Consider the following 21,491-nt stretch of genomic DNA (forward strand, 5'->3'; position numbering starts at 1 on the left):
TGATTTTTCAATCAAATGTATGGTCAACTAACTGTTTTTGTATTTATTTGATTTAATTGATTAATTCAATTATTAGGCAAACACCTTTTTTTATTATTGACCTAAAACCAAGGAAAACAAAGCTGTTAGATAATCTAGTGATGGAAATTTGAATAAAGAATTAATCTAGTATAAAACACCAATCCCAAACAATTAAATAAGGATGAAACAATGAATATCTTTCTACTCTATGCTAACAATATCTTGGTTTAAATAAGCAAAGCTTGCACTAACAAATACACCAACATCTTAGCAGCTAAAAGACTTATTGGGAAAAACATTTTCTTGTGTGAACTAAAGTCACCCACACAACTCAGTAACAATTACAGCTTCATACAGCCTGATTTCATCATTTAAACATTTCAAATTTAATCCTGTAGAAGAGGTTTTTGTCCCACCTTTGACCTCACACTGGGTCATAGTTTTTGTCCTACATTTCCCTTTAAAACTCGCCTCTGCTAACAGCATAAACCCAACCTTTGTCAACACTTCTTTTGACCACAGCTTTCACATTCTACTTCCTGTTTTAAGAGGTTCCCTGCTGTTTACATCAAAGCCTTTTCATCCAGATGTTTTCTTTATAAACAGCTGGACAAAACAATGTTTGGGGTCTTGTTTTAAAAAAATATATCACACACATTACAGATATAAAATATGTAGATTGTGCTTGCCTTTCTACAGCCTTTGCAGAATATGGAGAATGCTGCACCAACATCTGTTTTTATTCTCTGATAGAGACCAAGAGTGGAAGTCCCTGACCCTTGACTAATTCCTTGAAGCAGCAGGAAGCTTTTGTGGTTTTGCCTTTGTGCAACTATGTCTCGCCCAGGCTTGAAATCATTACCTCATAGAAGGTTGGAGGGAAGATCATTACAACAGGGTTTTGTATATACAGAGAAGCAAGCCGTCTGATAGGTCATAGAGTATACTCTATGTTACACAAGAAGAGTTCGCTTCTTCTTTATATAGCAATCCAGAGGATAGGAGAATGTTTGTCATAGCAAGCCCTCTGCAGTTCGGAGAGACTCTGTGTTAAGCCTCTCTTGATTTATGCTGCAAGATTTGCCAGAGAAAATTATCTTGTTGAGTAGAAACATGCCCACAGTGCCAAGGTTCATGTGTTTAATCCGAAGACCACACAATAAATATTAATGAGTTGCAATAAAAGGTTTAACTAAGGAGTATAGATGACAGCAATGTAAATACATAATTAATAAATTACAAAAAAGACAAAAAAAACATTTTAAATATGATCAGAAAATGTGTTTAGTGTAAATGTTTTAAAGTTATTGATATGGCTGTTTGTTTTATTTTAAGCTCTGGACATCGAGAAATGGAATCTGGAGTGTTTGTTCAACAACACCGACCATCGCACTGACCTCAATGGAGTTGATCAACTCATAGTGAGGAGAGGCCAGCCATTCTCCATCAGTCTCTATCTTCGGTCTGGAAGCTACCAGCCAGGGATCAGCTCTCTTGACTTCATTGCAGAAACAGGTACAAAGTCTTTTAAATCAAATAGTTATTTTAATTATTGACTTTCCTTTAACAAGTAAAGATTCCCTACATTTGTTTTTGTCTAGTTAGCAGTACTTAAGGACTGGTTAATGTATTTTTGGTATATAAAATTGTGTTGAAATGTCAGGGTAATTCCTCACACTCAGGAAGTCAGTGTGTTCAGCCTCCTCTTACTGGGTGTGTTAGTTATTTGAGGATCCAGAGGGAGCAGTGTTAAAGGGAAGGTAGTGATCTAGTTCAGATACAGAGGTGTTTCCTTTTTGCAGCTAAAGCACGTTGCGGTGTACTTCCCCCAGTTCATTTGAAACCCACCTACTGTATGTATTTCTGTGCAGTTGTATTCAGGGTTTTCTGTTTTTGTAGATCTTGTTTGTGGAATAAAACTGCAGGAAAACTTTTGTCTCTTGCAAAAAGCTTGTAAAGGCAACAATTGTTCACCATCAAATTCAACTCTGATATCAGGAAATGTTGCTGCCCAGAAGGGAAATTTGTGCATACTGTTATCACAGATAATAGTATCAAGTTTTAAAACGTCTCCTTATTTTGATGGATTTGAGAGGGGCCCCCATTAAAGCCGGGGAAGATAAAGCACAGTAAAGTTACTTTACAGACGTCCTTCCAAAGTTCTTTGCCGTTAAGTGGATAAGCTTTTATCTATTGCGCTGTTATGCTGAAAATGCATGTCTGAACAGAGTCAGATATGGTTAAACCTTAGACACTGGGGTAAGTGTATCTTGCCTATCAAATGTTTACATACACTCATAATGGGCATGGATGTCATGTGATTCAAAGATGTCACGTTTGGATGTTCATATAAAAATCTATTGTGGATTTTTCATGTGTGTAATCAAAGAGGCTCAAATATAAATATAAACTAGCATCTGAACTAAATTGTATTTTAGCTTATAAGAAAGGGAAAACCATGTGGTTTTCTGGCCTAGACCAGGTTTTGATGGGGCAAGGCGCTTTTATCACATCTTGTGTCAGTCTTAGCATATATTTGTGAAGATTTTCCAGTGGATTGTGATGACAGAGTCCCATACCTGTTAACTTGAGGTATCCCTCCTTCATTCCAGGCAATGAAATAGGATCACTGCTAGTGAAAGCAGCCCTCGGCATGATGGTACCATCACTGCATTTGACAGTCGGTGCAGGGTTCTTAGAGATGGATTAACTGTCAAAACTGTGAGACATCTAAGTAGAACAATGTGTCAAACATATATCAAAGCTGGATTCAGACGCTTCCTGAATAAGCACCAGAAATACCAGGATCTTATTGACTCTGTGTCATTACAATAAAAAAGTGAACTATAGCTTTTAAAACCAGCCAACATCAGATTGGAAAACTGCTGAAATATCTTTTCAGAATTAGGCCAGGACCTTGCTCATTTATATAAAAGCTGTTTGCTTATGTACCACACATTCAGACTCTATATACCTGAAATCTGTTTGGTAACGCCTACTGTTTGGTTGTTGATGAAATAAAAAGCTAATGCAGAAAACATTTTAATAAGTTTTTGCTTGCTATGATCCTAAAGGATAAAGCCATTGCAACATCAAAATCCCATTATTTTTGCATTATTTATCAATATTGCTCCACATAATGTTTTCCTAATGTAGTTCAACTCTCCTGGAAGTGTAGGGTTGACTTTGAGCCTGTATGTATAAAGCAGAAACTGTGAATAGAGATAACTTGCTGCACTTGTCAAGGTGAGAACCTATGTATTGTTTTACAAATTCATTTCAGCTGTGTATTGTATCATCATCCCACCTTTGTCTTAAATTAAAATGAAAAAGCCCTGAATCGATATGACATTATCTCCCACTGACAGTATTTGTGAACTTTGACTGGAAATGCAAAATTTCCTTTTTCAATGATTTTCTTTTCTCAAAGATTTGGTTACTATTTCTCCCTCTTAACAATTTTCTTGATAACATGCAGGTCCTCAGCCCTCTGAGCAGTATGGTACCAGGGCCCGTTTTGGTGTCTCTCCTAATATTGACACTTCTACCTGGAGTGCCGCAGTAACCAGCCCTCCTGGGAATACGGTGGCCCTCTCTATCTGCTCTTCTCCCAAAGCTCCTATTGGCCGCTACACTCTTACCCTGGGCCAGTCAGGGAAGATTGAGTTCATTCTTCTGTTTAATCCCTGGTGTCCAGGTGGGTAAACATTACCCCTCAGTGAATATGTCTATCAAGTAAAGTATCTTGTAGAGATAACAAGAGCTTAGCTGATCATGTTTCATGTAGACATGTGTTAAGGATTAGAGCTAAGAGAATAAATCATGCCAAACGATTTTCAGTATTTTGTTGCTTGATACTAAGATTGAGTCACTCTTTTAAGAATTCAAACCTAAGCATAGCAGTTTGGACTTGCATTGGGACATTATTTGTAATTTGTCTTGGCAACAGCGGATGAGGTGTATATGGACAATGAGCAGAACCTGGCCGAGTATGTTCTTTCTCAGGATGGGATCATCTTTCGAGGCAGCAGCAAACACCCCATACCCACTCCCTGGAATTTTGGCCAGGTACCAACACCAACACTGACAGCATCAACCTCTCTTCATCACTATAAACAATCAATCAAATGAGGCAGGATTTTGTCAGAGTGTTGATTAAACTTGAGTAAGACTCATTACAGTGAGAGGAAAATATTTTCTGATAAGGTAACCTAATTTTTAAAAAAACACCTCCAAGCCTGTGCGCATATCTTGCTCTGTTTTTTGTCTGCTTCCTCAGAACCGACGTATTTAGGGAAGTTTTGTTCCACCACGTCTACTGGATCCTTTTCTAAGGGGGCACAAATCTAATGGGTGTGTTATTTTCTACAGTTTGAAAGTGGAATCCTGGATATTTGTCTTAGGATTCTGGATATGAATCCTAAATGCCTGCGTAATCCTGGAAAAGACCATTCAGGGAGAAGAAATCCCATCTATGTAACCCGAGTACTGAGTGCAATGGTATGACCTCTCCATTTTATTGATTATATATTTCTATAGCCAATGTTCATATATATTCAACTCTTTGTTGTATGTTTCCATGACACACTTAGATGTTAGATTTCAGACGTGAAAAATTTTAGACTATTTTTGTTGTGTGGCAGGTAAATTGTAATGACGACAAAGGGGTGTTGCTGGGGAAATGGTCTGACGGATATGAAGGAGGGGTCAGTCCTTTGTTTTGGCGTGGCAGTGTGGAGATTCTGCGAAACTGGGACACTCAAGCCTGTCAGCCCGTTCGCTACGGACAGTGCTGGGTGTTTGCTGCTGTGGCCTGTTCGGGTAAGACAGGAGAGGCTGTATGGCTAGAGAGAATCATTATTTTTGTCTACCTGAATCAAAACAGTATATCACCACATATGCATAATCCCCCTTCAAACATGACACTTTATCTTATGTCTTTGTAGTTTCCAGAGCACTGGGCATTCCCTGTCGAGTCATAACCAACTTTCTGTCTGCCCATGACACCAACAGCAACCTGGTGATTGAACGTTACGTCAATGAGAAAGGGGATTCCATTCAATCTAGAGAAATGATCTGGTTAGAACTTACTTGCATTATATTTAACACATGGTTGAGAAAATTATGAGCACTCACAGCTAAGGACAGCACTGGGTTGCTCAAACAGAGCAAAAACACCTGTTCAATGTGTTATATATCTGCAGGAATTACCATTGCTGGGTGGAAAGTTGGATGACTAGGCCAGACCTCAAACCTGGCTTTGATGGCTGGCAGGCTAGTGACCCCACTCCTCAGGAAAAGAGTGAAGGTACAGCTTTTGAAATATGTATGCATAGTAAATCTAGTGTCATAGTTTCAATTCTGAGAATTTATTTGAATTCTCAGGAGTGTATTGCTGCGGCCCCATCCCTGTCAAGGCCATCAAGGAGGGGGAGCTTACCTTCAAGTACGACGCCCCTTTTGTTTTTGCTGAGGTCAATGCTGATATTGTCACACTCATGAAGAAAAAGGATGGTAGCACTTCAGAGGTCACCACCACTGGATTGGTGGGCCAGAAGATCAGCACCAAGAGTGTTGGCAGTGACACCAGAGAGGACATCACTCACCTCTACAAGTACCCTGAAGGTACCGAAAGTGGCATTCTGAATAAACTAAAATAAATAATTCTGTTAAAGATCTGTTGACACCGAATGCAAGTGCAGGAAATTTTTGTTGTGGTTTGTCTGGCATTGGTTGCTTGACGTTTTGGCTCCCTGTATTGACTACATTAACACATTGTCTGTCCAACATCCAGCCTCTACTGTGGCAGAGTAAAGCACCCATCTGCAGTAAATTGTTGTATAAAAAAGCTTTGTTTTTCTGCACTCCATCTTCCTACGTTTCTTAACTCCTGCATAATTTCGCTTTGTTCTATCTGCAGTAACACTCTTTGCACTAATTGCTCAATTTATGTCACCTTCAATGCTTGAAATCAGTACTTTGCATCGACTATTAATTTGTTACTGAACACTTCCTTTCTGGGGATAATATGCAAATCACTCATTCTACTCGCTGTGTTCAGTGTGAAAGCATCTTTACAATGTATTGTTGAAATAAAATATGGAATAGATATACAGTAGATTTCTTTAAAAAAAAGCTAAATTTAAAACAATTTGACTTTTTAACTAATTTTTTTCTTGAGTTTTTGATCGATATGTGCCCTCTAAATGCTGTTAAGTACCTTATGATTGCCAGCATATCTGACTATAGAGGCAGATGTGTCGGGAGTTTGTACTAACACAATAACACGTTAAAACTAAATGAGAAGTGTCACTGAGAAGGGAGTGGAGCAGCCCATTAATCTGGAAGGGCTTGCAAGGTTATTTACACAGAATGTGAAACCCACCCCTCTAGAGTTAAAAAGCTTTTTGACAAGCAAGTAAGAAAAATTTAACACCATTGCCAACCTTCTCAGAAGTTGACATAAGCAAGTTCACACAGAGGTGAAATCCATGTAATACTTTGAGAAATGGTGAAAAAAACTTGAAAAACTCCCAAAGTAAAAGCTCAAGCTGTGCAGGCATCTTTAGCTTATCACAGAAAACATATTTGTTAAAAGCTCTGAAAAAGGTAAGTAAATAAAGAACTTTCAAATAACTCCATCTATTGCTGCTGTATTTAATCTCAGACTCAGAACAAAAAAACTAATGTCTAAATTTAGTACCCTTATTCAGAAGGGAACGTCTCACTCTAGGAAACAGTTTTTACATAAACTTTTTGCTAATATATCATAATATGCGCCACAAATTGTCCGCATTCCTAACATTAAAATAAAGGAATTTGTGTGGCTACTTTAAATATGTTCAATCAGAGTTTCTAGGAAACTATAAGTCCAGTTGTTGACATGCTTGTTTCATTAGGTTATAAATGCAAAGCTGTTTTTCTTATGATGCCACAGACAGCTGTGAGAACATGTCAACCAAGAAAGGTATAGCATATTTTATTCTGACTAAATCAGTTAATCTGTTTACATCCAAACTGAAAACTGGCAACAAATTCGGACAAAGAAATATTATCAGTCTTGTAAGCAGGATCATTAGTGTGGTTAAAAAAAAATATATATATATATATATATATATATATATACATATATACACAATAAAGAGTAGCATAAATGGAAAGGCAGCTGATGTCCACCTTTAAATTTGTTGGTGGATCCATTTGGATATGGGGTTATTTACTTTACAAAAGAAATGTAAATTTTGGTAAACGAAAAGGTCCACTGCTTATACAGTACTCCAGTACACTACATTAAGTCATTTATCCATTCACACACACTGATGGTGGCCGCTGCCCTGGGGCTAAAATATACACAGGTTACACCGGGTCTTTTGACTACCATATTAAGGCCAGAAGGGTGCTTAAAAATGATAAAAATAACAATTGAACTTTATTGATCTCACACTGGGGAAATCTACCTCTGCATTTAACCCATCCCCTTGGGGAGCAGTGGGCTGCCATTGGGTGGCGCCCGGGGATCAGTATGGGGTTAAGGGTCTTGCTCAGAGCCCCAGAGTGCTGACTGTGCTGATCAAACCGGGGACTTGCAACCTTCTCAGTTTGCACAAGTGCACTGCTCTAACCACTAGGCCAACTCTCCCCTAACACTACTTGCTCTAGGGCACAAAGAATGAGGTGGGTTGGGCTGGAGTTCCAGACATGCAACCCTCCGGTTGCAAGTTGAGCTTCTGGATCCTACACCACTTTTACCCCATAGCATCCTGAAATCTTTATAGCAACAGACCGATGGCAGAAAATGGGATGTTATTTAGCGTTTTAGCAGAATGATTTAAAGCATATCACCCAGAAAGGATTCACCAGACAGGAGAACAACCTTCTTCCATTTGAATGCTATTTTTCAGGTCTAAATCCACCATAAAATGTAGACAAGAGAGATTGAGCAAATGGCCAAAGATCTGTCTTTCTCTGTATAGGCTGCGGCCTTATGACAGTGGATGGGAGAAGACTGAGGGCACTAAAATACATGTTCATTCATTCTTCTGACTGTAGAGCTGGTAGATGGCTGAAAAAATATTGCTTGTTTGTCAGGAGAAAGCTTCTCTTCTTAGCTGGAAATTATAGCAGTGGGACAAGCCAGAGACTGAAAGAATGTCCTTTAAACAGACAAGAACAATGCTGTGGATATGTTGGGCACAATTGCAAGCAATACATTTGTTATGAAAAGAAAATATGGCACATGTTCATAAAAGCTCATATCGACAATCAGTAACTTTGGTGAGTTCTGGTTATTTGAGATGTTTTTTAGCCTCAGAATGTAGCTGCAGATGTTGCAGGCTGAAGTGAGTGTTAATCTTTGTACAGGAACGTTTCTCAGTAAAATATGAGATCATCTGTATCACTGCTGAATGTTGGCAAGAACTAGATTCTACAACCGAACAATAATGCCAAGCATATCCCCAAATATACAGCAGAAAGTGATATAAAATGGAAATAAAACCAGTTTCTGAAGGCCTAAGTTCAGACCTCACACGACCCTGGTGAGAAGTTTCCATAAACAACTGCATGCAAAGCTCAGTGAAGAGGATATAAAAGAAAATTTGGACCAATTCCTCACACAATGTTGTGAGACTGATGGGGTCACCAGGAAGACAGCTGTAGTTCTTCAAGCTGTTAAAAAATCTGCTGTACTAAAATGCAATGCTTTTGTAAATAGATTTTAACAGGAACTATATAACATATGCTTTGTGAAGTATAAGTTCTGAATAATGCAATCGTTTTTGGCATTTACTTAATCATAATTAAATACTTTATCGCAATTGTTTAATTTGAGCAGGGTAGGACATAAAACAATTGTGCTAAAGTAACTAAATATGATACGTAAATGCCAAAAATAGGTTGCATTATTTTTTAAATGCATCTTCAGTCCACTAAGAATCAAGTGCTGGAAACAAAGCCAACTCCAATGTTTTTTGGTATTCCTGCAGATCAAATGTTCAGTTTCTTTAGCATTCCATTCACTCCTTATCATTTGGTTTTAAATTTAATATATAACAAGCTAGGAAAATGAATTTTCAATTTTTTTTAGTTTGGATCACTTACACTGAAAAACTCCTGTGACTCTGTGGCTTTTTATATTCCTAGGATCGGATGAAGAGCGGGAAGCTTTCACAAAAGCCAACCATCAAAACAAGCTTCTCCGAGAGAAGCCGGACCAAGGCCTCCACGTCACTATCAAAGTTACACCTGACATGAGGAAGGGCTGCGACTTTGACGTGTACGCTGTTGTTACCAACAACACGGAAGTAGAGACAAAGTGCCGCCTGGTGTTTGGGTCCTGCGCTGTTTCCTACAATGGATTTCTGGGAGGGAATTGCGGTTTCAAAGACTTGCTCAACGTTCAGCTCACACCGGGAGCAGGTGAGCCAGGTCACCATGTGGTGAGGACACACAGATATCTGTTATTATGCTTACATTCGTACTATGAGATTTTGTCCGTGACATTCCAGAGAGGCGAGTCCCACTCAGGCTGAATTACACAAAGTATGGGGATCTAGTAACAGAAGACAACTTAATTCGACTCGCAGCTCTACTGGTGGATTACTCCACAGGAAAGACAAAACTGGCAACAAGAAACATTGTACTGGACAATCCTGAAATTAAAGTCAGAGTGAGTACAAATGCAAGGATTGTTTAGCTTTGGGTGTTGCATACCTCCAATGGTAAGATCCCTTCCAAGATTTTTTGGCAATTATTATTAAGATTTGGTTCAGACTGCCTTGAAAAAAACTAAAATGAGAAAATAAGACATATAGTGGCTTGTAAATGTAAACAATCAAGTTGAATTTGTAATTATGTTTGGATAATGTCTGGGCGGTGGATATTTATGTTTTTTTCCCAGGATTGTTAACTCTGACCATCAGCCCTACCAATCCCTGCCAAAGAACATCAGTGCTGAAGCATGATGCATTCATAACCATGCTTCCCTGTATGTTCAAGGCTATGTTTCCCAATAATTTGGCACCACATATGGCTTTCCCTGTGACAAACAAAAAAATAAAACTTTCTTTCATTGCTCTTTCTCAACATTAGCTTTCTGGTTAAACATTGTAGGCTACATTGCCAAAGACGATAGATAAGATATGACCATTTTGATGAGAATAAAAACAAGCAGGGGCTGCTCAGTGAAGTACTGGGTAGCACTGCTGCCTTTCAGCAAGAAGGTCCTGAGTTCGATTCGGAGTCTTGGGTATTTTTGCATGGAGTTTGCACGTTCTCCCTGTGCATGCGTGGGTTGTCTCCGGGTACTCCGGATTCCTCCCACAGTTAAAAAAAACATGATTGTTAGGTTAATTGGCTTCTCTAAATTCTCCTTAGTGTGCTTGAATGGTTGTTTGTCCTGTTTGTATCTGTGATGGACTGGACACCTGTCCAGGGTGTAGCCTGCCTCTCGTCTGTAGACAGCTGGAGATAGGCACCAGCACCCCTCACAACCCCAGAAGGGATAAAGTGTGATGGAAAATGGATTAATAACAAACAGCTGTACTTTATTTTGTATTTATTTCATTTGTTAAAGTAATTGGCTACAGTGCCAATTAATTTAGGAGGAGTTGAGTAAAGCAGACTTAATGCAAATGTACTGTATGGCACACTGCAGATTATCACTTGTAAATATATGCATTATTTTTCACAATTCTTTTAGTTATGGGCTGTTTGTTGTTTTTATGTTTTGTTCTATTAGTTAGCTAAATAGAACAAAACCTGTAATATGTGGTGGTATTGTGGAAATCGGCAAAAGTAAATTTATTTTCTAAGCACTTCAAATGAAAGGTCGTTTTTTAAGAACATAGGTGTTCATGACTGTGAAGTCAGTCAAGCAGAAATGTTTAAGGGTCATTTTAAGATATCATTGAATGTGTTCGGAGTCAGGAGCTAAAGAGATTAAGTAAAATAATAATAGCTAAATAGTAAATATTCATCTCTACACTGGTTAAAGTTCGACCTGGCAATGACAGAGCCAGAAACTACAGTAAATATCCTGCTAAATATCAGGCATGCAGTTTGATTGCCCAGAAGTACTGTGCTTACATAAATATACACAGACTGTGGAGCTGTGGAAGATATTATAAAGTTCATAAACACGATCTGAAGTAGTGCATTAAGTTCTGCTAATTTATGCTTTGCCTTTCTGACTTCTTAAACAATTGTTATCCAAACATCCACCTTGATTTAAAACGCTACATTTCTGCTGCTCTTTGTCTCCGATATCTTCTTCATCACCTTCTGCAGATAAACATTTTACAGTTCCCCTGTTTAAATTGTTAAAATAGTACAGCTTGCAGGTTTAATTCTTTACTAGTCTTACAGTGGATGTAAATTTTGCCATCAATTATACAATGCTTTACAGTATTATTGCTACCTCATAATACATTTTTAATTGTACATTTATATGATAAATTAACAAAACACATTGCTAAATTGTGATTGGAAGGATGAGGACTCAATGCTTGTCAAGATTTTGGTCTAATGGCCAAAATTATTGGTGTAGGATACATAAAGCAAGGTAATTTTTCAAATGTAAAAACCCAAACTGTTGCAGCTGTTTTTATAACTTTTTTTTAAAGCAAATTTTAAAAGTCAGGAGCAAAGTCATATGCAAAACGATTGTGCAGCCATTGTGGAGATTAAGAAGGAACTTGTTTATAATTAAGCCAAAATGAAAAACAAAACATTACCTAATTCAAATATTGCACATTTATAAAAAAAAAAAAATGCCTAGCCTGTAGGGACATTTCTAATCGTGGCAGGAGGGATTTTATTTTCTCTCTGTGTTTTTAAACAGGCTCTGCATGTAGCAAAGTTATGTTTATTGTTTTGGACTTACCTTCTCAATAACTTAATCAACAGACAGAGACAACTTTCCCATGTTTTACATTTTATCCTTAGTATTTAACTTAAACTTTAATCATTTTCTTCATTTAATGTTTACTTTTTTTCATACCACTTTGATAAAGACTACCTATGTGAAATACATTATATGATATTTAGTATTATCATCTTTATTTTTTAAATATTTATTGTAAACATCTCTTCCAACTCCATGGCTTAGGACCTCATCTTTCTTTTACTGCTACTCTTAAACTGCTTGTAGAAGATACAACCTTCTCATTTTCATTGGCAGAACCACACCAGTTTGCACGTCTTAACATTTGCACAACCATTTTAGTAGATTACACACAAGACCACTATTTCCAAGCTGCAAAAACTGTTTGCATGTGCAGTCTATTTGCATTCTTTGAAGATCAAACCCTGAGTTTTTCACATTATGTTTTGACCACTTTTGCTCATTAAGATAGGATGGAAACCATGTGTTAACATTAACCTTTAAGTCCTGTCACTCATTCACCATTTTCATGAAGGTGTCAAGTTATAGACTTCCAGATTGAAATGTCCAAACGCTTTGATCTAACTAAAGGCAGACTCTGTTTACTTAGTAGGAGTAATCTGAGCTTGCGCCCGGTTCTTGGTACTGACAAGAGCAATAAGTCAGCTGACCTAAAGGGAAGAGGTGTCACGCAGGGCTGTAAAAACTCAAGAGACGTAGAACGGGGGAAGGACATTTACTGTAAGACTGAAAAATATTAAAGAAACTTAAAATGGATCCTTAGATGGATGTGCAGTCTGTGAGGTCAGTTCAAAACTGATGAAATACATTGAGTCATATCTGTGTTAGAACATTTAAAGCAGAGTTTTTGCACCATCTGCAGATGTTCTACTCTAACCTAAATTATGTGCGTAATAGTAGCCCAGCTTTGTGGTCACAGAGACATTATTGTCTTAAATAATTTTTCTCCTTAGAATGGGCTGTATGTTTTCAAGTAAAATAAAGCTGGACTTATCCACCTTGATCTGTGTCGAAAACAAGCTAATCATCCATTTGACTGAACCAAAGACAACTGTTCTGATCTGCCACCAAATGCATCACATGAGTTTTTCTTTTTGTTTTAATCCATCTTGTAATGATTGTCCCCTTAGATCCTCGGTGAACCAAAGGAGAACCGGAAGCTGGCTGCAGAAATTACCCTTCAGAACCCTCTACCAGAGCCGCTGGATAACTGCTGCTTCAGCATTGAGGGAGCCAACCTGACTGGAGGCAACATCATCTCTGAGAGGTTGTTTACAGCTATCCTTTAACTGCTTTCTTTTTGCATATATCATAGATTAAGTAATATCAAAATTCCACTAAACTAAAACAGTCATCGCTGTGTTTGATGGAAGTAATTGCTTTTTTAATGTTTATAAAGAATTCCCCTTTGCTTTGCAACACCCAGATGTGCAACTGGAATACATGACAGCAACAGGTTGTGGAAGAAACAAAGATGATTTTAGATAATTTTTTGCTGACAGGAAATTTGCAGCTCTGCATCCCCTCCATCACAGAAACGATTTATCTGTTTATAGCCTTTTGTCTTTGAAATGTTTATGCAATCTGAGTTCCATGATAAAACCTTCAGTGAAGTGACATTTAAATGTTTACCTTACAGGCTGGGCTGCACAGTGGGACCAGGGGAAGATGCCAAAGTTAAAATCTACTTTACCCCGACCCATTCTGGGTTAAGAAAACTGGTCGTCGACTTTGACAGCAACAAGTTGTGTCATGTCAAGGGCTACAGGAATGTCATTATTGGAAAATAATAATTTTATAGATTTAAAGATGGAAACATTTTTAGTCCATTTTTCATAACTGTCTATGCATCTAAATATATTAATCAAAGCACAAGCAGCATTTTTTCGTGCTGCAGACTGAAAAGATTGTTTCCTCTTGCTTTCTCCTCAAATACTTTATATAAAATTATTTTAATCTTCCTGTTTTGAAAAATGAATCTTATCTAATCACATTTATTAGTGCAAACTTTTTAACCTGCAATGTACTTTTTCATAGTCTGAAGCAAAGATAGCATGTTACTCTTGATAGTAGCTTTTTTGCATAAAACTTATTTCATGAGAACTGAATATGCATCTGATTTTTAATCATATTTGGGGAACAATTGAAGCTGTATAACTTTAGCTAACTTGAAATAAACATATGTTAAATTAATGTGGCGATGCGTCTCTGTAAGTGGTATTTCTGTTAATCTATCAACAAAGGTTTCTTCGCCTTTAGCATGTCACATGAAAGTAGTGGAGGCACCATTTCTTATAATCTGCTGCTCTCTCTGTACATTGTGCACACGTCACATCATTTACAGTCAGCTCCATAAAAATCCAGTTCATTTGAAAAAATATGAACAGATTAACCTCTATAAAATACAGCTTAATAGAGTGTTGATTCACACTGTGACCCGGACACAAAGGCCTTTTATAGAAGGAAAAACCTCATTGTGAGGTGTTTTTTCAAGCATCATAAATAAAGAATCTTCTTAATGATTGTGTTCACTAGTGGTGTATGTGCTGTTGTAGTATAGTTCCTAGTTAAGTGCTGGTTTCCTTCTGGATATACCCTATGAAAATCAAATGAGCTAAAAGATGCTATTTCAGCACTCCATTATATTTTTGTCAGTTTTTCTAGTAATTTTAAGCACAATTTCTGCATTGCCTGCATGTACTTGTGCAGTTTTGATGCCATCTGGTGGTTGGAAAGATGAATTCATCAATGTTTAAAAGTAGTCTGGAGAGGTTGTGTGATGCTCGGGAGCTGGCAGCAACAACCTTCGAAATGCATGTTTTTTTTTTTACTTCATTTATGTATAGTAAATGTTAGTAAAAGCATACATAAACCATGCAAAGCAGATAGGATTGCATGTATGCACTCTCCACCAATCTACTGTAGCCTTTCTGCTCAATAAAGATGGTTGTCCGTGCAATTTCTGTCTTTAAGCCAAAGTCATTAAAATAGCACAGAACTTCTCTCAGGCCTATGTTTTCTGAATGATCAGTTAACAGATCATGGTTTATTTTGTGAAAACTGATCTCAAATCATGCAAAGAAGAGAAAAAAAAAAATTTGAATAATATTTTTACTTGATTAAAAAGCAGCAGCACAGTAAAAACATACATTGGCATGCCTTCCTATGCTGGGAACACAAATAAACAGTTAATTATAGATATAACATGAGTACCAGAATAAAGTGGATAGAGTCCTATCTTCAGTTTTGAATGCTCATATCAGAGCAAATCTTGAACAAGTCTTTTGATTAAAGGAAGCAAACACTTTAGTTGGCTTTAAGGAATCAAATAGCAGGAACTGAATGTTCTCTAAATTAATTTTAATTCAACTCATATAGCCAGAAGAATAACATCCATAAATCTTACATAACCAATCATTTATAATGCATTACTCAAAGACAGCACGAAATAATAAAAAGCAGGTTTTTGCATGCACTGTAAGGCACAACCATTTTCTTTCACTTACATAGATCCGACTAACCTTTAGGTAATTTGGTCAGTTTGGATTTCCAAATTTTTTCTCTGCTAAATGCAAGAATAATGAAATGTAACATTTAATCGGAACTTTACATAAATTTATCTTTACCTCTGAACATTTTAGGAAAACCCAAATGATAATGTTCTAACTTATAAAAGCTTTGAAATGGTTAATATATAGCATTTTTATTAACTAGAAGCACACATTAGAATTATTTTTAAAGCAACATTTAAAAAAAGACTTTTGAATATAACTGCTGACCGCCATAAATCTGGTTCATACCTGATGATAGGTTCAGTTATCATGAAGGTACTGGAGAAACCAAATAAAGACACAACTACATCATGCAGCATAGGAGAGCCAGCACTTCTTGGCAAGATTTAACTATACTCTTGGACCTTAAAAAAAAGACACACATTTGACGACCGAAAAGATTTTCTATAGAGAGGAAAGATGGTGTAAAAAGAAGCCATAAAAGAAGGTGTAAAAGAAGCCATCTTTGATAAAAGGGAAAAGCTGTCACTGAATATCGGGGGAGAATTGAGGTTTCAGCTTACAATATTTCACAATTTGGTCCTGAAACTCATTCCAGAGATTACATAAGCTCACTTATCCTGACTGAAATGGCCACACACACAACCCATATAAAAAAAAAAAAAAGTCTCCAACAACCCAGGAGAACAGCGGGTGGGTCTTTTATTTGCATCTAACTTGGAATGTGCATAGAAAGATGGACCTCAATGGTGCTTAAATACATCAGCACTCAAACTGCAGGTTGCTTTTGTGTGAGCTGAAAGAACTGATAGGGATCTCTGGATAGATGATGGAATGTTTTTGAAAAAAGTGAGCGAAAGTCAGTTTGCCTTCAATGTAAGCCTGTTAAGTGTTTTTTTACTTCTACAATATTTGCCTCAAACCCATCTTGTTGCCACCCTAAGTGGCTGAACAGTGACTATTCCAGTTCAGTTATACTATTGGTGCAAACGATAAATGCTGTTAATGGATTTTGCTACTTGTAGAGGCTTTAACTGTCAACGCTCTGCATAAGCACAGGCCTACAAATAAAGTCATCATGTCCTTAAATGCCTCATCAGCACCGGCTTTTGCATTGCCAAGTCAGTGCCTTGAAGCAAGCAGCTTCAACTAAGGCTCCAAGTTGGAGGGAGGTGAAAAATCTTCCAACTCAAAAGATCTATCCCAGGTATAAGAAGGAGCAACCCTCTGCTCACTGTCCATTATTGAATAAGGCCAGGTTAGGCTAAGGTAGGCCATGCTAAGCTCTCATCCTGACCACACCCTTGATAAACCCGAACTGCTCATCCCCTCATTCAGCCCCACCTCTCAGGGTCTCTTCGGACATCCCACCTTCTTGTTTGGATTTGTCTTTGTTTCATTTTTCTGGGGGAACATTTTTAACTGAGGAGAGTTGCAGTTTTAGGAGGGATAGGCCAAAATTCTTGCTAGAAGTTTTGAGTAGCAGGTGGTAGAAAGGTTAAAACCATCGACCCAAGACCTGTAGTTTATATGGCAATTCTAATTAATACAAAACCATTTAAAATTGGAAACTTTTATTTGAAAGGTTTAATAAATATGTTGCTCATATCTCTTGTAACAGGCAAATTAATTCCAATCTACGTATAAACAGGAAAGGTTTGGTTTGATTAGATGACAGAGTATTTAAAGAAAGTTGTCATGTGTATTTCTATCAAAGTTTTGTGAATCCCTGGTATCTAATAACTGTATAGCCTGTAATCATACAAATAATCTTTGGCAAAACCAACAAAATAAGCTCACCTTACTTACTCTTTGCCATTACAGTTCACATAAGTTTAAAGAAACAGCATAAAACACACAAAAATAACAAAATTAGAACAATATTAATAAAAATGCACTGGTACACAGAGCCCTCTAAATAACATTCAACAAGAGAGTATTCCAAGCAAAAAATCAAAATATTATATACAGAGTCCCTGTCCAGAAACTGCAGCTGTGTCCAAAATCATCAAACTGTGGCTTCTATCTCCTTTTCCTTCACCTTTCATGCGGCAGACATCAAGATGTCTACCATGGGTAGGAAGGTATGCTCAGACCGCTGACAGCCTTTAACCTTAGGCACATCATCATGCAAAGAAAAAGCATGATGGAGGAGGAGTTACCCAAATGTAGCAAACGAATTAAGTTCTCCACAATACATCCTTATATGACTGTGTGTCACACCGAGTGTGCTTACTGTAAAGCAATAATCACTGTAAACAGTACTGGTGCAGGATCTCTTCTCTCATTCATTTCCATGAGGCAGGCTGTGCTCATGTACGTCAGGCAAATGATTTTTGGGAATCCCTTTACCTCCTTAGCCCCAGTGAGGGACCTCACAGGCTCCCTATGCTAAAGGAACTAGGATAGGAAGCATACCGATTCCTTTCCCTAACTTCTTCCAACCCTATTCAGGATTTATCATGGTGAACGCTAATTCACTTCCCCTTTGGATAAAGAGTCCTTACTAAGTTGATGATTTTGGACGCAGCTGATTTGTCATCAGGATGGTAATAGCTACTCTATTGAAAGCCCCTCTTAGGGGAGGAGACCAAAGTACATGCAGACAGACAAAACGTTCGCTCTAAAGCACACAGCGCCCCCTGCAGTCAGTGTTGCTGTGAACAGATCTCTTGCTCAGATCGCGACCATTGGTCTGCTGTAATTGACTCCCTGATGAGTGTTGCTCTAGTTTCTGTGGCTGAGCATCATCAGAGTCCTGAAGCCTCTCAGGCTCAACTTGGAGATAGGCCTGGACATGGTAGCGCTGTTCCACGGGTCCACTGTAGTCAATGACATGACACTCGTAGGTGCCTTCATCTGCTGGTTTCACACTGGAGAGTCGAAGTTTGTGGGAGATGTTGCTGCCACCAACTTTTACTACCTGTGAAGGACAGAGACAGTGAGTCCTAAACATAAGACTGCTAGAGATTACATACTGCATCGCTTTAAAGGATCCCAGGATTTGGTTAGTTGACTTTAAACATATAACTTGTAAAATATGGAAAATACAAAAGTTTTGCTGCTTTAAATTTTTTGAAAAAGTATGTATAGCATCCAAATAATTTTACAATAACACAACAAATTTTCTGTTTTATTAGAGTTTTATCTTTCTATAAAGGAAGGTTTACAAGGCTTTCAGGTTAATTGGATTGTGTTATGAAGATGAAGAACCACAGTAGACAGGCTTAGGATGAAGTTATGGAGAAGCTTAAAACTGGATTAATTAATAAATATCCAAAGCCTCGTCCATGGCACAGTCCCTAACACCGCGTAGACATGGCCATCCACCTAAACTAAAAGCTAACAAGGAGAGCAATAATCGGAGAAGCAGCTAAAAGACCTGTGCCAAAAAAGTTAAAAATCTACATATGAAAAGCCGGTATGGAGAAATACCAGTAACTGTAGAGAACATTAGTATTAACTCAGGCATATTTCACATCCTTTTCTATAAATAGAAAGATTTTAAAGAATCAGACACCAAAAATCCTCCCTCTTCACAATTTGGCATTATTTTCTGTCTATTCCAATAAAAAACCCTGAAGGTTGCTGTTGCAAAAAGATTGAAGGAAAAAATCCTCTCCTAATCACAACGTTTCAGCTAAAAGATGTTGCTTACACTAATTTTAGTGGCATCTTTTGGCATCTCCTCCAGGGTCCCAATCTGCACAGAGAAAAGTAGATTAGACATTAAAAACTGTCACTGCAACATGGAATAAAAATGTCCTATGCCTTTCTAGCAGGGTCCTATTTTTTTTCTCCTCTGTTACAAACATCCCTTCTTGTAGATCATTCTCACAAATGTGCATGCTTACATCAACATGCACTCAAAGCACGTAAGCTTCAGACTAGGAAAACGTGTGATTATGTATGCAGCAACACAGAGGTATTCTTTTGGGCATCGATATGAATTATTCATGGTAACAAGAGAGATTTTGAAAATCTATTTCTTTCTCACAGCCAATTATGGTGTCCAGAGGCACCACAGGGGTGCCTGAGTCCCCCACCGCCATCAATGGGAGGGAATCAACCTGTTTCCCCAGTGCTTGCAAATATGAAACAGCAATTATACCTTAGTTTCTATGCCAAAGGCTGTCTTCCATGCCTAATGTTAGATTTCCCTTTTACTCATACACAGCTATAAGCTTAGCTCGAGCAGTCCTCAGAAATATTTGCAGTCTTGGAAAAGATTGATATTCAGCTGGACTTGCAACAGCCAGGGACTCATTGATTTAGAATCTAAATTAAAATTTTACCAACTTCAGGCCTGTTAGCAAGAAAGCGCCCTACTTTCACAAAATAGACACCTTATCTCCCTCATGAGAAAATGACATAATCACAACCTACAATGTCAAAAGTACGAGAAAAGATGCCACAGTTGCAAGAAAAGATGTTGTCGATATGAAGTCTTAATTTGTAATGATGAAATTCTTATTTTATTTAGATTAGGATCTTATATTTATATAAAAAACTCGAAATAATGAGAAAAGTGAAGGACAGTCTACACTGACCTGGGGTTAGGCAACAGAAAATGTGGATTGCAATTGGATTTGACAAGCTTATTTTCCTCTTATGGATGAGACACTGTTAGGCATTGATTTTTCTTAATGCGGAAGGCAATAATATGTCTACGTACACTGTGCAGGCATCTTAAAACCCTGTGGTTGTACAGGCGAAAAACCCCCTTTGTACTCAGGTGGGAAGCTTCATGCATCAAAAATGCATTCTCTGCCAATGTCTATAAATGTCATCTCTCAGTTATCCCATATTTAGAAGATTATTGTCTGGTACCAAGCAGATCTTATCTTGTTTTCATAATCAGAATCTCATAATCAGGACATCTTTCTGAACTTTAAGATCATAATCTCTGAACTTTGGTAAGGTGTCTATTTGGCAGATGTAATGAAATGTGCTGCAATAGGTTACCTATTACTGATAAGTCAGCTTACAATACCGAGTTAGATAAAATTACTCAATGAGAACTGTGAAGAGACTTTAAAAGACACAACAATAGGGATGAGGTAATCCTCACAGTTACCCAGGAATTAAAAAGAGGAATTACTATTTCTGATGTTCTTAAGTTTATACAAAAATCGATAGACAAATTTATTTTTTTTTACATATAAAAGGCAAGTAAGTCTTGTCATTTATTAGGTCACAGTATTTTAACACTTTGTTATAAAAGAGATGAAAAAACAATTTGAGATTTGATTGCCTTTCTTTGATTAATTTTTAATTTATTATATAGTTACTTGAGACTATAGATTATAAATAGCTTCTGGCTCACATCCAAGCTATAAACTATTTCAGACACTTTCCACTGGTAGAAAGTTGCAGTCCATCAGGGCCAAAACCTCACGCCACAACAACAGTTTCTTCCCATCCACTACCAGCCTTATCAACAAGGCCCAGAGACCCCAGTGACACTGACACTGCCTCTCTCCCTCCCCTGTTCAGGACCAACAAGCTACACCAACATAGCATCTCCAGACCTCCTGCATTATATACTATTTATTGTATATAGTATATTGTATATAGCAATAGATTCTGTATTATATATATATATATATATATATATATATATATATATATATAAATAAAATATGTCTGCACCATAAACACCAAGTCAAATTCCTTGTAAGTGCAAACCTACTTGCCAATAAACTTGATTCTAAGTCTAAAGTCTGACTGTTACAGTTAGAGTTGGGTGACATGGAAAATGACTTCTTTTGAAGGATTTATTTATATATGATGTAGACCTTTGATTTAATTAAATCTACTCTAAATCCCTACATGAAGATACATTTACATTGCAAAACATTTAAGTAGTATGTTTTATGTTTTAGTTAAAAAAAGTACTAATTACAGGTGCAAAATCGCAGCTCAAAACGCAGAACACAAAAAAAAAAACATAAAACAAGGAAAATTCTGTACAGGAAAAATGCTGCAATCACAGAAAACAGAATAATCTTAATTAGAGATGTTATGAGATGAGCCGAGGCTTCGAAGCGTGTGTC

At 37.4% G+C, this 21,491-nt stretch overlaps 2 protein-coding genes across 2 annotated transcripts in view; one reads left to right on the plus strand and one right to left on the minus strand.

The window, feature by feature from the left end:
- LOC107088490 (protein-glutamine gamma-glutamyltransferase 2-like) overlaps positions 1–14,349 on the plus strand; it is a 15,987-nt gene extending 1,638 nt beyond the window's left edge. The window contains exons 2-13 of the mRNA XM_015380697.1: positions 1,357–1,536; positions 3,500–3,718; positions 3,971–4,089; positions 4,393–4,521; positions 4,665–4,842; positions 4,968–5,100; positions 5,226–5,329; positions 5,407–5,646; positions 9,163–9,438; positions 9,528–9,688; positions 13,054–13,190; positions 13,563–14,349. Of these exons, the coding sequence (XP_015236183.1) occupies positions 1,357–1,536; positions 3,500–3,718; positions 3,971–4,089; positions 4,393–4,521; positions 4,665–4,842; positions 4,968–5,100; positions 5,226–5,329; positions 5,407–5,646; positions 9,163–9,438; positions 9,528–9,688; positions 13,054–13,190; positions 13,563–13,713 (2,027 nt within the window). The 3' untranslated portion in view covers positions 13,714–14,349. The remainder of the gene's footprint in view (positions 1–1,356; positions 1,537–3,499; positions 3,719–3,970; positions 4,090–4,392; positions 4,522–4,664; positions 4,843–4,967; positions 5,101–5,225; positions 5,330–5,406; positions 5,647–9,162; positions 9,439–9,527; positions 9,689–13,053; positions 13,191–13,562) is intronic.
- A 748-nt stretch (positions 14,350–15,097) lies between these two features.
- The window catches only part of LOC107088466 (V-set and transmembrane domain-containing protein 2-like protein), a 22,176-nt gene continuing 15,782 nt past the window's right edge, over positions 15,098–21,491 (minus strand). Inside the window, exons 3-4 of the mRNA XM_015380648.1 lie at positions 19,094–19,138; positions 15,098–18,358 (exon numbers count right to left, since the gene is read on the minus strand). Coding sequence (XP_015236134.1) covers positions 18,059–18,358; positions 19,094–19,138 — 345 coding nt within the window. The 3' untranslated portion in view covers positions 15,098–18,058. The remainder of the gene's footprint in view (positions 18,359–19,093; positions 19,139–21,491) is intronic.

The sequence above is a fragment of the Cyprinodon variegatus genome, unplaced genomic scaffold (assembly GCF_000732505.1).
Source record: "Cyprinodon variegatus isolate N-32 unplaced genomic scaffold, C_variegatus-1.0 Scaffold219, whole genome shotgun sequence".
Lineage (NCBI taxonomy): Eukaryota > Metazoa > Chordata > Actinopteri > Cyprinodontiformes > Cyprinodontidae > Cyprinodon > Cyprinodon variegatus.